Raw genomic sequence first — 16,551 nt, 5'->3', positions numbered from 1 at the left:
GGAAAGCCAGGTTACTCACTAGGATCAAAATTTGCTTATTTAAGTGATCGGGGGGTGGTTTGTGGTGTCTTTTCTAAGGGGAAAGAGGTTTCTAGAGATTTATTTATAGCTAGAAGTAAGAAATAGTCCATTTGTGGGTCTTGTTTTGAGGGAAGGAGGGATGATGTTGTGCATCCTCTGATCTATCTCTTACCAGAAAATAATACCTGCCTCACAGCTAGCGATGCAGATGGTAGCTAGAGAAGAAGGCTCTTGCTAGTTCTCTTTCCACATGTGAATTTGTTTATTGCCTGTTGCACGTCTACATCAGCACGTTTGTAAACTTTACTTTGTAAAGCATTCTTGCACACTGACTTCTAGAAATGCTTGTTCTGAGGCTTTTCTTGGTGTTACAAGTTTTGGGCATGCTTCCAAATTGCTTGGAAGGGTATATGTAGCAGCTTGCTACTGCCATCATCTTGGATATCATGTTGGGGTGACAATGTGGATATTGGAAAGCTATAAATTGACTTGCTTACCAACTTGCTGTTTAGCTTTAGTGCAAGTTTGTTGCCATCTTTAATTACAACACGGGGAAATTGGCTTGCTGCTGCAGGTTATGCTCCAAGAGCTCTGAGTTCTGTAGTTTCTCTCTCTGGCTAAGACACAGCTTTTCATTTATGCTCATTCACACGCGCGTGAATAGTTTTTGTGCACATAGTATTACCTATGTGGCCCTTTCACCACTGAATTATCTTTGCTCTGGAAAGTGGATAGGAGTGGAAACATGAAGCAACTTTTGCCAGTTAATTTGCGAAGTTCAGACTGGAATTCACATGTTACTCTGACCCAATCTCCCCTCCTGACTCTGGTTTCTCGTACATCCTGTCTGTAGTCGTGGTAATGCATGTACTAGAAAGTATAGAGCGTTTAGCTGCTCTCACAAAGTAGAGCGTTGATAAATATTTTGTCTACTCATGTTAATAAATGTGTGATAGGTTAATAATTCCTAGAGCTTATAGTAGTCTTAATCATCAGGGTGTCTTATAAGCAAACTTAATAGTGAACAGTGATCCCCAAAAGAAATTAAATGTTGTAAAGAAAAATTCTTATGTTCTTCAGGCATTTTAAATTCATGAAAAGTACGCTTGTGATTTGCTTTTCTAAGCTTTCTTTTTCCATTCCTATTCTTTGCTGCCATTTGTGTTACACCCAGGCAACTGGAGTTATTTCGGATGGGGAGAGCAGCTGAGTACGTAACTATTTAATTTCTTGCAAGTTTCATGATCCTATAGTGATGCAGCATGCTCCAGTATGAGGAAAATGGGAATATTCATGCATATAGAAAGTCTATTCTGTTGTCTTGTCTTTTCTTTTCTTTTTTTCTTTTCTTTTTTTTAACTGAGTCTTCATTTTTATGTGAATGGTTTTCTGCTCATTTTTATTTATTATTTAGCTTTTGTTTTAGCAATGCTTTGAATGAATCACTGGAGTTTGAGGGGTAAGAAAGCAGAATTGGAATATCCTTCCTATAAGGATGATTGATGATTCTGATTTTCTGCTTGTGCACTTCTCTGTGTTGGTCTTCCTGCCCATGTAAACCCAAATCCGTCTTTGGAGTAACTGAAAAACAGAAGGGAATCTGTAACGGTTGCTTTATTCAGATGACAAGATATGTTGGAGGTGAACGTAGATATACCAAGCACTACATACAAGAACAAATCTAAAAGATGAAATGGCTAGTGAATACCAGCGTGACAGAAGTGTTGCAGATGTTCTAGCATATTTGAGCTCAGTAGGACAGTGACATGGTAAAAGTGGTAAGGCTTTGCTTTAATTCATGTCCAGCAGCCTAGAAAAGTAAAACTTGGATACTGCTGTCTATGTCCTGTAGAGCGGAGGACTGCATCTGAAGACTATTTGGCATGATGACTTTTGCAGAAGCCCTGCAGCTCAAGGTTTGTGTTAGTTTGCCTGAAGAACCTGCATGAAGCCTCTTTACTTTATGGAAGTTTCACAGCCAAAGCTTCTGCTTAAGGTGTAGTGCATGGTTTCTCCTCTCTGTAGGACTTCCAGAGATGGTTCTATCAGTCTTAAAATTAAGATATTTGTTCCCTGTGTCAAAGCAAAAAACTAGTATTTCGCTCAGGGGCCCTCTAAAGAACAGCAACTGCTGCCAACAGGGAAATGGTTCTGCTGGATGCTGTTCCACATTTGACCTAATGGAATCTGGAGAGGAAACTTCCTGCAGCCAAGTAATTAGTCTGGTGTCAAGCTAATGTTACAGTGCATTTCACTAACAATATTTCTTCTTTCAGCTCTGCTCTATATCCAGCTAAATAAGCAAAAACCATGGATTCTTTTTCTGTCTTCTAGAATGCTTCGACCAGAGCTTCCCCATCTCTCCTTCTGTAACATCCTCCTTGTTCTACTGTCTTTGATCAAACCATAAGTTCTTCGAACTTTGACAGTGTTGAATGACTTCTTTGCACTGTTAATGTTGAGTTTCTCCATTGTTTGTGCTTATTCTCAAAGATGTGGTAGGATATTTGAGAATTGACTAGGCTTTTGTTTATTACTAAAAACAAGAAAGATCAGTGTCCTAAATGGTGTTTCTTAATTTGTCAGTTTGTGTGTTTGGGGGAGTGGGAGTGCTTAGGTATCGGTCAATCAGATTTACAGGTTTTGTGCAGAGAGTACTTCACCTGTTTCTCTGGAGTGGAGTTTTCAGAAATGACTAGTACTCATGGAACTCCCTCGTTCCCCTTCCTCCTTTCTGTGCTCTTCTCCTTGAAACCATGTTATGCGTTCCTTAAGGGCAGGCTTGGGCCAGCATTCGTTGCCCTTACGGATTGATTATTGCCACAGAAGAGTAAGGAAGAACATTTTTAGGATATGCTTTATTGCAGCTTGTGTGTAGCAAGCTTTAGTTTCTCTATGGCTGCTAAATGTTTCTATGGCTAGGATAAACTTGGGAAAACTTTTCAATGGAAGATGAATTTCCTTAGTCTCCAGTTATATTACCCCTCTAGTTGTGAGAGCCTATCCTTATCAACAGAAGACACTGATGTTGTCAGACAGGTTTGCATTTGTATGAATTGTACCCAAGCCAACTCCATTAGCTTGACAGTGTAATGAAAAATCCACATGAAGTTATAAACTTAAAGCAGCACTTGAGAGAAACAGCAGTTTGGCAGACTTCTTCCCAGTGACAGCTTTTTGCAAGAAGAGTGCTGCAGCCCGGAGCCCTGCTGTCTGGACACAGCATGCCTAGAGCACAGGGATATCTTGTACTGCTGACCTAACTTCCTTTTTGAGAAAAGGAAAGACAAAGAAATAAGGTAGATGTTGAAGATGCTCTTTGCACCTGTGACTGTCAGTCAAGTTCTTGACTGCTATTTCAGCTGAAGAAAACTTCTGAAGCAGGAAAAATAAAATTATGAAAGGCCTCAGACTGACTACTGCTCACATTTCTAGCGTGCTTTTTAAGTAACGAGGGCAATAGGAAGGATTAATGACTTGCAAAGTTTCATTCAAATCACTACTGCTAAGCTTTTCAGTTTTTAGCAGCAAGAGAGCAGTGGAAGAGCCTTTGGAAAGATTTTCTAGTCTCCTTTCTTTCTTTTTCTTTTTTCTCTGTTACTTCGCTATTTCTCCTTTAGCACCTGTGAATTTTAATTATAAGATTTCAGAAAGGGAGTATAACTGTCAGAGGTGACAGATGGTTCAGGGAGGATGGAGTACTGGGTTCTGAGAATTGATTAAGGAAAGAAGCTGTTAGAGGCTTGTGTATAAAGCAATTTAAATAGAATTCAGGGTGGTGAAGGTGAGCTGGGAAGGACCTGCTGTGGAAGTGGCAGAGATCCCTTCTGGCCTTGGACTGAAAGCACTGCATTCAGTCAGTATACTCTCTTCTTTTCTACCCTGTTCTTCTAAAAGTAGATAAAAGCTGTGAGAAGCTCAGTGACTTATTTTGGAGAAATGGCAGGGTCTTTGGAATGCAGAGCCTTGAATTAACCTCTTCCTTCCTGAGGACCTCCTATGGTGTGCTCTTACTCTTTTTATCCAAGTTCTTGCTCTAGCTTGTGAAGCATAGCTAAGCTTTGGGATTGGGCCTCCCTCATGATGGCAGATGACACTTCACCTCTAGAAAAGCATAAGGCAGTTTTAACTGAATGCAAATGCAAACTCTTGTGAGGAGCCCCTGCTGTGCATTGAGTCCTTAAAAAAAAAAAAAAAAAAAAAAAAAAAAAAAAAAAAAAAAAAGAAAGAAAAAGAAAAGAAAAAAAAAGGCACTTCTGAAAGGGCATTCATCCAGCAGCCTTTAATTTTGCTGTTACCTTTGCTTCCTATCCTGAAGTAGGATGTAAAGAAAGTTGCAGAAGTTAAGTCTAACTAGTAAAGCAGATGTGATAGGACTGCACAAAATGATTTTGAGATCATCATATTAAAAACTATGATTCTGCCCTGCAGCTGTGATAGGAGAACTTCTCAAGTTTAGGGAGAGGAATAGAGTTTCTTGTTTCAGAGAAGTGGATGTTCTGAGCAAATCTTATCTCCTTTCTTGTTTTTTCCCTACTCTGTAAAAAATCTTACCGTGTGATGTGACTGATAGGTTTTCTTTGTATGCGGCCTATATGCATGAATATTCAATTATTAAATATGGACAGCATGCTTTTGCCCTGCCCTTCAGCTTCCTCATTCCCCCTCTACTCTCTAAAAACTGGGTCCAAACAGTTTTCATCCCTTGAGAGCTCTTTGGTACATGTGAAACTTCTCAAATTGGGATAAAATAATTCCTTGTGTTTATGTTTCTTGTGATGAATGAACTGTTCTTCAAAGATTGAGGTTAAGCTACTATTTTCCTTTATGGAATGCTTGGTGGATCGTCTGTTTGAAGAAGATAGTGCTTAAACTTAATACCTCGTTGTGTGTTGTGAGGGGTGTTTTGCTGGAACATGACCTGTAATACTTGATCTTTCCTTTTGAAGTGTTACTCACCCTCAAAGCTGCTTCTGCAAGTTCTTGTCAGTCTCTTATTTAAATCAAATTCGTTAACTGTCGGGCATGTTAGTGAATGAGGTCATCACCATGTACAGGTACTTCATAGTGAACTTTCTTGCAGGGATAATGGGCTCTGAAAGCCACATAAGGGTCAGGTTTTGGTGCTCCTAATCAGGCTGAGCAATGTCTCTGTGAGTGCTTCCATTAAATGCTTTAAGACTGATCACTGGGGTAGGTGCAGTTCAGCATGGACATGTGTTTCTGAAGCTGGCCATTATTTGAGTCAGTTTTTGCTGAGGGTTTCTGCCTCGTACTAACAGCTATACGTGCTGTAGGTGCTGGCACTTGTATCAGAGAAACAGCATGTTCCTGTCTCGGTGGTGTTTGTAGTAGAGTTTGGTATCCTTAAACCTGTCATCAGGGAGGCATTCTGTGTGATGACCTCCAAGAGACGTCCTCATGCTGTACCTTAGTAGGAACCGGAAAAAATTCTGATGCCAATTTTTATAAGCGTATGTATTGTAAGTATCTAACTTTGAAGCTAGACTATTATTTTTAGATATAACTTAGAAATATAGTGTTCTTCTGGGAAATCCTCTTTTTAAGTCACAACATGTATTACCTTTCCTACAGAAGAGGAGGAGAATATCTGCTAATGAGCATGGTCCAACTAAGAGTGGAGAATTTTATCAGTCATGAATTTCTTCAGTCTGACATAGCAGAATAGTGCACTCTGCAAGACTAGCCAGTGCTAGACTGGTCATCAGCAGCCACTGGCATGCATTTAGCAGAACTGAAACAATGGCCTTACAGTCACTTTCAAGTGGTGTTAAGCATTAACTCCTGCAGAAAGTGGTCATTCACCTGCCAGCTGGTCATCTAGCGGCACATCCTGCCACCTCCCCTGTGCTGTCCCACTGTGAACTTTGTTAGGAGCTTGGCTTAGGCTGTAAACCAGCCTCTTCCACAAGCCAAAAGTGGGTTTTGGCTGGAGTGTGTGTGTGTGTGCATGTCTCTGACCTGCCCAGTGCTTAGGGACGTGGGCGCTGGAGCCAGCGCAAAGCAAGCGGGAACGCAAGGCCGCACAGCACGCGGACCGCGGGCTGCCTCGTGCGGCAGCAGACTGCTCTAACCACAGCTTACAGTGACTATGCAGCCACAGCTGGAAGAGCTTTGCATTATACTAGGTTTATCTAAGCTTAGCTTTAAAAGAGGGTTATAACTGATGGGAAGAAGAAATTAACTGAGCAGCAGAAGACATTAGAAAGCTCTTGTGAAAGTGTTTTCTGTCCTGACAAAAGTAATTATTGTGCATTAGACAGTAATGGCTCAAGTGTTCAGCAGTGACATTGCTCATCTGAGTAACAGCTTGTTATGCTTCTGAGGATGGTGCATGCCTTGATCCACAAATAGCTCAGACTTGCTCCACAGACTGAAAATATGGTACTTTTCAGAAGGGTTTGGCACTTTGGCATGTCAAATCATTTTTGTGTGGCAAATCATCAGTGTTTCTCTTAGGCACTCAACTGATGACATTTTGTTTTTAATAAAACTGAATAAAGCAATATATGTTTACTATTCATTTTAATTCAGTTGATTGGAGACTGACAAGAGCTATGCAGCATTTAGACAACTAAAACGCAGGAGTCTTAACTGTTTTTTCATTGTGGACAATCAAATTGAATTGATTATGCTTAAGAGGGTAGAGCTTCCTGCCCTCCCAGGAGTTTATAGATGTGTAGACGTGTTTCACACTGGCGTTGTTTTCTGCTTTTTCATCTGCTTTAGGGCATTGATGTATCTTTGCTCTATTGTAAAGGAACTGAAAAGGTCACTAACAACAGGCTTTACCTTGGATGATAAATAGAAGTTGAATTGGAGGGGCTTGACGCTCCAGTAGAAGAAAAAGGTGCACCATCGTTGTGCATCATGTCTGTCTAGAATTTCAGCAGTTAAACTTTTTTTAATTAAATGACATGAAAATGGACAGCACTTTTCCTTCATTCTTTGCTCAGCCTCATGGTGAGTGGCTGATGAGGGCACATACTATTGAATAACTTGCCAGTAGGTGCATTAATTTGATTGTCCTTTTTAGGCAGGCTTTTGGTGGCAGACCTGGTGAATAACGGCTGATCTTTATTTTTGTTTCAAGCATGCTAATGGTGCGTTCCACTAACTTACCAATGTTCTTATTTCACTGTGAACTTGCAAAGTTAACCTTGTGTTCTGCACAGCCAAATGCAGCCTTATACGAATATTGTATTTTTGACAGCTTTCCTCAGTATAACTCTTTGTTCTCTTTTTCTGAAGGGTTAGCAAGCAGAAGCCCTCCTCAAGGGAGGGAGACTCATGGGAAGGGAGCTTTTCCCTTTGTGAAGGTTTTCTTTACTGTCAGCTACTAAATTTAACAAGCTAACCTACCTTGGTGTGTTAAATGCAGCATTTTTTTTTCCTGGAAGGAACAATAATTGCTTGTAAGCAGAGCTGCTTTCACAGTTCTCCTGATTTTCCTACTGACTGCCTTGAACTTCCTACTATTTCATTAAATTTCTCTTGGCTTAAAAAACTAATGCTTTCAACAACCCTCCCCACTCCTCAGCCCACTAAAATACTGATTAAGGATGCTGAGAAGAGATGGTGGTATTGTGAAAAGGCAGAAATGGTTTCCAGACAAGAGCCCTTTTCCATAAGGAAATGTTTTTCTCCAACATCTAAATGTTTATTTTGGCAGCAGCAAAGAATCTTTCTTGCTTTCTTGAATTAAAAAAAAAAAAAACTTACTCTCCTGCTTATTAAGAATGACTGATGAAAAATAAGTTCCTCTAATAGGAAGTGGGAAAGAAGGGTGTGGAAGTGACCATTGGAATTTGTCAGTAGGTATTGAAAGAACTGCAGGTTATAAGCAGCTACAGGTGAAGACCCATCTGAAGACCCATAGTAGAAAAACTTTTTGTAGCTTTCTGTAATCTAAATGAACTTCACTGCCCCAGCAAGGCAGTATTAGAGCTGTGCCCTTAACTACTCTTGTTTCTTAGCCTTTGAAGATGCTGACAGTGCTGTGGATGATCGAGACAGTGATTATCGCAGTGAGACAAGTAACAGCATTCCTCCTCCGTACCATACGACTGCACAGCCCAATGCCTCTGTGCACCAGTTCACCGTACCGTCGCGCCTGCAGCAGCAAGGGGTCTTGCGGGAATCCTGTGCTGACTCGCTACAAAACTGTGATCTGGACTATCAGGAGCACGTGGCCATCAGGTGGGTGCTGTCTTCTGGGTAGCTGCTCTCTTCCTATTTATCTTCCATGGCAGAACCTGAAGTTGCTGTGCTAGCAGAGGAGGACAGCTCTAGGGCTCTGAAAGCCTTGAAATGAGGAGGTACAATATATTTTTGCTCACACTGGGACTCAGCTGTGAGCAGAGACGAATGCTTAAGTCTGTTACACCAGATCCTGCAGTTTTGTAAATAACCTTTTAAATATGTACTCAAGTATGAGGTCATTTATTCTTGGTTGTACTTTCTTTCCCTTTCGAAGGCCAGAACATTTAGTAATGGGTTGTTCTGGTACCAGTGTATGAGTGTGCCTCCAAAGTCTGACAAAGTTATCGTATTATGAGTTTCCTTTTGCTAGGAGCAGATGTATTTTCTTTTTTGGATTAACTCCTGTTCTTCTATTAGCTCTGCCCATGCAGCGTATTCAAGGAGAAGGTCTTTAACCGCCCTACTGTGCAGGATTGTTGGCTATTTTTTTTTCTTTTTTTGGTCTATGTGAGAGATAGAGTTTGCAGCTTTAAATTAACTTTCTTCATCATCTTAAGTGACTTCCTTCACTATGAGATTGATTTTTATTCATGACAAACATGTAAGTCTTAAGGCCTTTTAACCATAAAGCAGCAGTTTCACAACCGCTTTTGCCTGATCCAAGTATTAAGCATTAAAGCGTTAACTTGCAAAGATCACATGGTTGTGAACAAGAGCTGGTTTTCCTGGAGTAGTACAAATGTAACAAGAATGCTGTTCAAAGTAAAAGATGAGTAAGCATTAAGGGAAAGCAGGAGGAACTTGGACAATAGTAGTCAGCTTCATAGGTGGATCTGTAGGCCAGGGCATGCTGCTGCTTCTGCCCCTGTGTGGGAAGGAGGAGGTAGTTGCTTAAACACTGTCAGAGTGGGAGGTGCAGAGTTTTTTACACATGCTTTAACAGATTTGTTCTACCTTATCCTTCTCAGTAAGACTGTTCTTGTTTTGTGAAGCCTGAACCTGAATTCAGTTATCCTCCTTGGTGAATGGCTGAGGCTAAATTTTGATTTTTTTTGAGCTATAGTTAATTGATTTTTTTTGTGAAAGCAGAAGCTGACTTTAATAGTAGCATTTAATGTTGTCATTGGTGTTAGGATTTCATGTGCCACCAAAAATGCATATACTGTAATGTGTTGTGTCATTCTTACTGTTTTTTTCCTAGTCTGTTAAATGCCTGATGCAAGGAATAGACTCTCATGTAAGCTATTTTGTACTACTGGTTTGCGGTGGTAATGAACTGAAACCTTTTCTTTATGGGTAGGTGAAGCTGAAAAGCAGGTATTGGGCCCCCAAACTGAGGAAACTTTCACCCCAGGAAAACAAGTCCCAGATTTTTGATGAATTCCCTGTCAGCATTGCTGTTCTCCCATGCAATTTCCAGGTGCCCAGCAAAATTTTTTGCTATATATTTCATCTTAGGACATACAACTATGCTTTCCAAAGAAGCGACATGGGATTTTCTTTCTTACCAGGAAGGTATTTCTAACTAGAGTCATCTGAAAACACATATTTCAGTAGACATTAACTATTTTCAGAACTCTGTTGATTATTTAATATTTTTCAAACTCAGTTGCAGCTGAGTTTTGCTAAACCAAAATGTGTTTGACTTTTGCACCTAGCAGCTAGAAGTGCCCTGGACCCAAGCAGCCACTTGATGAAACCGGCATTCCTGGTAGACTTGTTCATGGTTCCTACGGGAATGACTGTATAACTGTTACAGACTCTTGGGCAGACCCAGAGGAACCAGACAAGGTTCTACTGGAACCTGTCTTGAATTGGGTGAAACTGATCCATGTCAAAATGCTTCAACTGAAACAGGCTCTACTAATACCTATTTTTTTTTTCCCTAACACCATTTGGTTAGACTGGAAAAGTTCTTATCCTCATGTTCACTTTGAACAGCTGTTCAAGGTGACTGTTCCTATGACAGAAGGACATTTATTTTATTCGCCTTTGCATTGGGGATAACAAATACTGTTCTTGATCGTCCTTGCAGAATTTCTGCTCCCAATAGCCAGTTCAACTTCCAAATAGCAGACACCTTTCCTACGTTTTTTTTTTTTTTTAAGTTCTGATTTTTCTTTGTTAGTTCATTTTTGGAAGCACTTTGTAACCGTGTGTCCTCCGTGTCTCCCTGCTCTTGCTCTATTCATTTCCAAGGTGCTATGATAGCACAGATTCCACTGTGAGTGGCCGAACTGACCCAGAATCTACATCTGAGTCTAGTCAAATGACAAGCCGCCCGTGCTCGCTCGAGAGCAGGCACTCTCTAGATCTGTCTGATAGGTGGGTTAACCTCTTTGCAGCCTACATGCTTGTCTCCTTGCTGTTGCTGGTGTGAAGTGGTCTTGTGAGGTATTTCAGCTGATTTTCACTGTTTGCCTTGGCTGTGTTTCAGATCTGTGGTAGTTTAATGCTGAGCTGATGTCATCATCTTTTTTCCCTATCTCCCAGGTGTTGGGCTTCTTGTCATTGCTTTCTGTTTTGTAAAAGAAGTACTTTGTAGAGTAGCAGGGGAAACTCTTATGAGAGGGAGCCGAACTAAAAACAAAAATAATTTGGTACTTAAATTAATCAATTACTGATTCAGCATTTACAGCTAATGGCTCTTCATGCATTCATGTAACTCCTATTGCTTTCAGCTGAGACTTGGAAGGACTTGATCCAGCAACTGTGGTGTCCCTGGGAGTCTTTTCCATTTCATTAGCTTTTTAAAGATAAACATTTCCATTACTGGCTTAAAATCACAAGTGGGAAGGATGTGGCTGTTTTCTAAACTGTGTATAACTCATTTAAAGTAATGGACATCTTTTCATTCAGTACTGATGGAAATGAGGCTCTAAACTAGCAGTAGTGAAAATGCAATGACCCATTTCTCTTTCAGTGCTAGCCCATCAGCATCCTATATTGGAGTGCCTTGGGCAGCGCAGGCTCTCAGGGTGGACAGACTTGTATTAGCAGTATCCATACAGTGCCCATATTCCCATTCCCTTTTCTTGTTCTGGTGGTGTCAAAATGTGCCCTTATGCTCGTTAGTTCTTTTCTGCCATGTATCTTTTAGATAAGCATTTTGATTTTTACGTCCACTTTCTACCTGGTTGTTCATTTTTGCATAGGCTGCCAGGAGCTCTTCCTGGAAGTTTTTGATGAGGAAGCTTTCTTGCTACTGGCATTGGGGGTGGTAGGAAATTGAAATAATCTTGTGATAATTTTGGTCCTGGCCTAGGAACTTAACTAAGTAGGAATTAATCCAGAAATCGCAAGGGTCATTTACTTGGGATTCTAGGAAGCTCAGCTGATTTGATAGCAAAACTGCTGCTATAATCCGTTCTCCCACAGTGGGCAAGTTTGGATTGCTAAATCTGTTTAGAGACATAATAGAGGGGGAGGTATAGACCCATGAAAGCGTCTGAGGCTTTTAATGGGCTAATATCTATCACTAATGAGTTGTTTTGCCTTCTAACCCAGTAGTGATCCTGAGGATCTTCCTTTTAAATCAGTAGGTAGATCCCTCCCTGCTGAGGGAGAAGAAAAGATCACTCTGTGCACATCTGTGGGCAGCAGGCAAGTTTCCCCTGGAAGAGAACAGAAGAGGATCGTGCTGTCCTATGTCTGTCCTGTTAAATGATCCAGTCTCAGTCTGTGCAGAGTCCTGAGACGTGAGCTCAGTTCTCCCTAGTTGCAGGAGGGTGCACCTAGTCAGGGGTGCAGGATCTGCCTGTCCTGCAGAATACCTGGAGAGGGGCTGCTCTGGCTTTGGTGATCCCAGCAAAATGAACAGAGCAGCTACAATAGCCAGAGCTCCTCATGTTGTCTGTGCGCATAAGTTTGTGTTTTGGGCCCTGGCCCCTTTCCCTTGCAGTCCGCTGACTGCTGAGGCTTTGCACATGTTCTCTGCTCTTTAGCCAGCCTCAGGAGAAACGAGGCACCTGTGTGCTGTATGAATACTGCTAAAACAAGGTCTCCTGCCTATAGTGGCTGAAATGCAGGCACAGCATAGTGGAATGGTGCACGTGGGCATGCATCTTGAAGTAGTCCTATTACTGTAATAAGTGACTTTTTTCAGCATGCTGAAAAATTTAACAGCGGAGCCTGCACAGTACAGTGCAGCCAAGGCTGTGTGCCCTCAATCGATCGCAGAAAGCTACTCTTCCTCAAATAGGCACTTTGTTAATTTTTTGAAAATGTAACTGCTGGAATATCGTAACCCATGCTACTTTTTTGACAGTTTGATTGAAATTGAATGTTCATGAATTGTCAAGTTTTTAGTTTTGTTATCTCTGACTAGTTCTCATTTTAATTTTTCCTTATTTAAAGCATTACTATTTTTCCTCATTGAAACTGTCCTTTTGAAGATTTTTTTAAAAAAACTTTATTTCCCTTTTCTTCTTTTTGTTGCTTCTCTTCCTTCCCTCTCCCTCCTTTATTTCTTATCTTAGACAAGGATCTCTAGCTAGAAATGAAAGAGTCAGGATCATTCCATTTAACTGTGAAGATGGAGAAGAAGAACAGGAGAGTAACTATGAAGAGCTAGGAAAACTATTAATAGAGGAATTCTTAGAAAAGAGCCATAAGAATAGAAGCTGGCAGGAAACAAAGATAAAAAAGATGCAAACTCTCTCAAAAAGGGAAAAATCTAATCACTGTGCAAGATCAAAGTATTGCCAGAACGTGTGTGTGGAGTCAGGATCTTTAGATGTCCCTAGGTATCCTCAGGAATATGATACAATAGATAGGAGAAGGAAAAAGAAACTGAGATACAATGATTTTGATGACAGTGAACAAATAAGCCTGCAAAGCAATGGAGGCCTGCAGTTTCCTAGGGAGAAAACAGTTTATTTCAGTGGTGTGCCAGCTACTTCTGAACTTAATGATGTTTTCCCAGTATACGATAGAACTGCAAAATATACCAGCAGCTCTGAAAATAAAGAACATTTGCCTGCCTATCCCATCCTGCGCCCATACAAAAATGGCCTGATGGTTAAAAGTGGTAAGTTGCCCAACAAGCAGGGACTGAACCCTGAGAGCTCACTTCACCTCAGTAGCAGTGAAGACATGAAACATAGGAAGCAGCTGGATGACGCTTTTGTGCCCCTGGATATCCTTGAGGAATTTGACAGCAGTGCTTCCGAGGAGTTCCAGTACTCGCCCGTTTCAGACGAGGAAATGGAAGAACTGGCTGTGCTTTCACAAACATGGTGCGAGGCTGACATCAGCCCTTTGAGAGACTTCACTGTTAATTGCCCTCCAAATTTGGAGTCCACGTTAAAGGCTAGCTGTGATAAAAACCACAAGACTAAAGGAAGCAAGCATAATTATTCTGTGCAAGACTTGGCGCTTTCTCCTGTTGAAGAACCCAGCGAGGATTATGTAGACACGATGGATGAACTTCAGTGTTTAGTAGAGTCAGTCTCAGAATACTTGGCTGAAAAAGAGGAGGAGATCAACAAGTTTGCTACATTGCCAGAGACCAAAAAAAGTGCTGAGTGTGTGTCACTGAAGAAGGATAGTGCTGGTAATTCAGTAGAGGGCAGACAATCTGAACAGACCAAACATCCTGCCACAGAGGAGATTAGCAAGAGCAAATCTGAATCTCTCCCGGACTTGTCAAGTGTGAAGAATACAGTGAATTCCCTGTTCAGCTCTTTCACTGAAAAGGTGGGATCAAGTACAAAGCAGTTCACAGCCTCTGTTGAAAAGCTTGTCTCCTCCAGTCCAGAGAAAACAGAAAGCAAAAACTCCACAGAAGGTGGAATCTCAAATGTAGTTTCTAGTAAGCCCGAATGTGAGAGTTCATCTGGAACAATGGCAGACAGTAAAGCTGACACCAAGTTCTCCATTCACTCTTTGCTACCATCCCAGGTTAGCGGTGATAAAAGAGCATCAAATACAAACTCCAGCAAGCCAGAAACCAAGGAGGGAGATGATAAGGCTTCCACACCGCATCATCCTCAGCAGTCACAAGAAACTACCACCAGCAGCCAACAGCACCAGCATTCGGTTATGAATTCTGTCCTAGGCATGTTTAATCCTTTAAAGATCTTCTCTGAGAAGGAAGTGCCAAAACAAGAAGTCATAAAAGAGGAGCAAGCCAAGGAGGACAGCCATGCGAAAGCTGATGAGGCAAACATAAGTGAGACACTGTCTGGGCGGACAGCAGTCAGGACTGGCAGTATTGTTCCAGAAATACAGGCGAGTGAGACGAGAAGTGAGGGAGAAGTAAACACAAATAACACTTCTGTGTCTTCAATCTTTGGCAAGCTCACAAACTCAGTCAGCTCCTTCAGTCTGAAAGCCAATTTTGATGGTCTCTTGGCTCCCAAGCAACAGGATGTGCCACAAATGCAGTCAGATTTGTGTCCTGTTACAAATCAGCCAGACATCACTGTCAAAGGGGCTTCACAGACTGCCAAAGAGCAGCATCCTATGAGTCCCTTAGGGAACTGGCATGCTACAGATCATGAACTAGGAAAAAAGCAAAGTAGAAGTAATGTGGAAGTTCATTCACAGCCTCCAGATCAGGCTACAGTATCTGATAACTTTCTCGGTCCACTCAAGAAGTCCTTCAGTCAGTTGCTTCATTCTGCTGAACTAGGGCACAAAGAAAGTACATCAGCGCTTTTTAAAGGCCACAAGTCTGAAGAAGACATAAGACGAAACAGTTCATCAAACGATGAACATTCATTTCCTTTTCCTGGGAAGGTTCCTTTTTTCAGCGGGTTGGGTTTTTCAGACAAGCAGGAAAGTACAAAGGAGAAAGGAGGCTTTATTCCTTCTTTGTTTAAATTTTCTTCTGCAGAAAATCTGGCAGCTTCAAAAGAACAACGAAGTCATCAGAGTTCTAGTGGCGTTTTTGAACAGAAAAACTGTGGTTTAGAAGATACCATGTCATTAAAATCTACCTCTGTTCCCAATTTATCAGACCAGAAAAAGGAACTTATACAAACAAAAAATATGAGTAAAAAAAACCCTTCTAGTGCCCAAGTAAACAGAGATAAACACCAGGAGAGGGCCTCTGGTGCCTTCAAGGTTGCAGACGAGCAGCAGAGAACTAAGAGTGCTCCAGAAAAACCTAGAAATGTAGAAGGAGGATTGAGAGAAGGTGCACTAAGTGCACCAGGCTTAAATGACAGCTCAGTTGAATCCATTTCTTCTGGTGAAATACCAGAAGCTACAAGTGCAGATGATATACAGAAGAAACACACAGCAGGTTTTCTTTCTGGATTTCTTCACATCTCTTCCAGTGAAAACACACCCAATAATCAAGACTTAACTGTTAAAAGTGAGGGTGATGGCCAGAGAACCAGTTCTCCTGGATTATTTTCTAGCTTATTTAAATTGGCTTCAAGTGAAAATGTATCTGAATGTAAGCAAGAGAAGGTGAAATCAAACTCTCTAGGCTTCATGAAGCTTTTTGATAGAAGTGATGGTTCTAGCTCAGATAAAAAGTCCAGCAGCTCCGGAATGACCTCTGATACTCAAAGCAGCACTGTAGAAAAGCATGAAACTTCCAGCTTCTTAAAAAATCTACTGCCCAAACCAAAGGAGAAACTAGAAAATGTGAAAATGGTGGAATCTTCCAAGAATGCCAGCTACCTGTCCAGTACAAGAGTAAATAAAACAACTGAGCCTCATGTTCCCAAGAGTGGGCATCTTATGTTCCATGATGCTCAAAATTCTGAGGACAAAGTGCAAGACTTATCTGGAAAGCCTTTAAATAGCAGGCATATCCCTAATCAGGATGCAGAATCTAGAGTTCTTCCAACCCCTTTAAACAAAGGGTCAAATGAATTTCTCACTTTGTCTAATAAAAGCCATAATTTTACAGAGCAGTACTCAGATTATCAGGAAACAAGAAGTCATTCTAGCTTTGAATGGGAGTATGACGTGGGGGAATTTGCTGCTGATGCTCATGGAATAGCATTACCAGTTTACTATGTACTAAACCAGAACTACGTTCCACCCTCTCAGTTCTTGAGCTGGCCAGAAAATGATATGGTAGTGAATCTCTGTAAAAAGGATGGAAATGCAAATGTAATGGATTGGCAGACTAATGCTAATTTTGATGGACAGAGTTTAGATTTAAGCGTGATGTCATATGAATCATTTGACCATTTAATGTTTCAAGATGTCTGTTCAGAAGAAAATGATAAATGGACTATTAATTCTCTCAATGAAAATTATAGTAATTTTCCATTCGAAAGAGATGGCAGTTACTCATTAGAAGAGATGCCCATGGATTTAAGTTACTCATCTGGTGGTGATGGA

At 41.0% G+C, this 16,551-nt stretch overlaps 1 protein-coding gene across 2 annotated transcripts in view; it reads left to right on the top strand.

Annotated features, from left to right (window-relative positions):
• UNC13B (unc-13 homolog B) overlaps positions 1 to 16,551 on the top strand; it is a 212,838-nt gene that overhangs the window by 54,884 nt on the left and 141,403 nt on the right. For both annotated transcript variants that reach the window (XM_062599298.1, XM_062599297.1), the window contains exon 8: positions 8,019 to 8,241. In XM_062599298.1, coding sequence (XP_062455282.1) covers positions 8,019 to 8,241 — 223 coding nt within the window. The remainder of the gene's footprint in view (positions 1 to 8,018; positions 8,242 to 16,551) is intronic.

This window comes from Rhea pennata, chromosome Z (assembly GCF_028389875.1).
Source record: "Rhea pennata isolate bPtePen1 chromosome Z, bPtePen1.pri, whole genome shotgun sequence".
NCBI classification, from domain to species: domain Eukaryota; kingdom Metazoa; phylum Chordata; class Aves; order Rheiformes; family Rheidae; genus Rhea; species Rhea pennata.
This window is presented reverse-complemented; position numbering and strand designations above follow the sequence as displayed.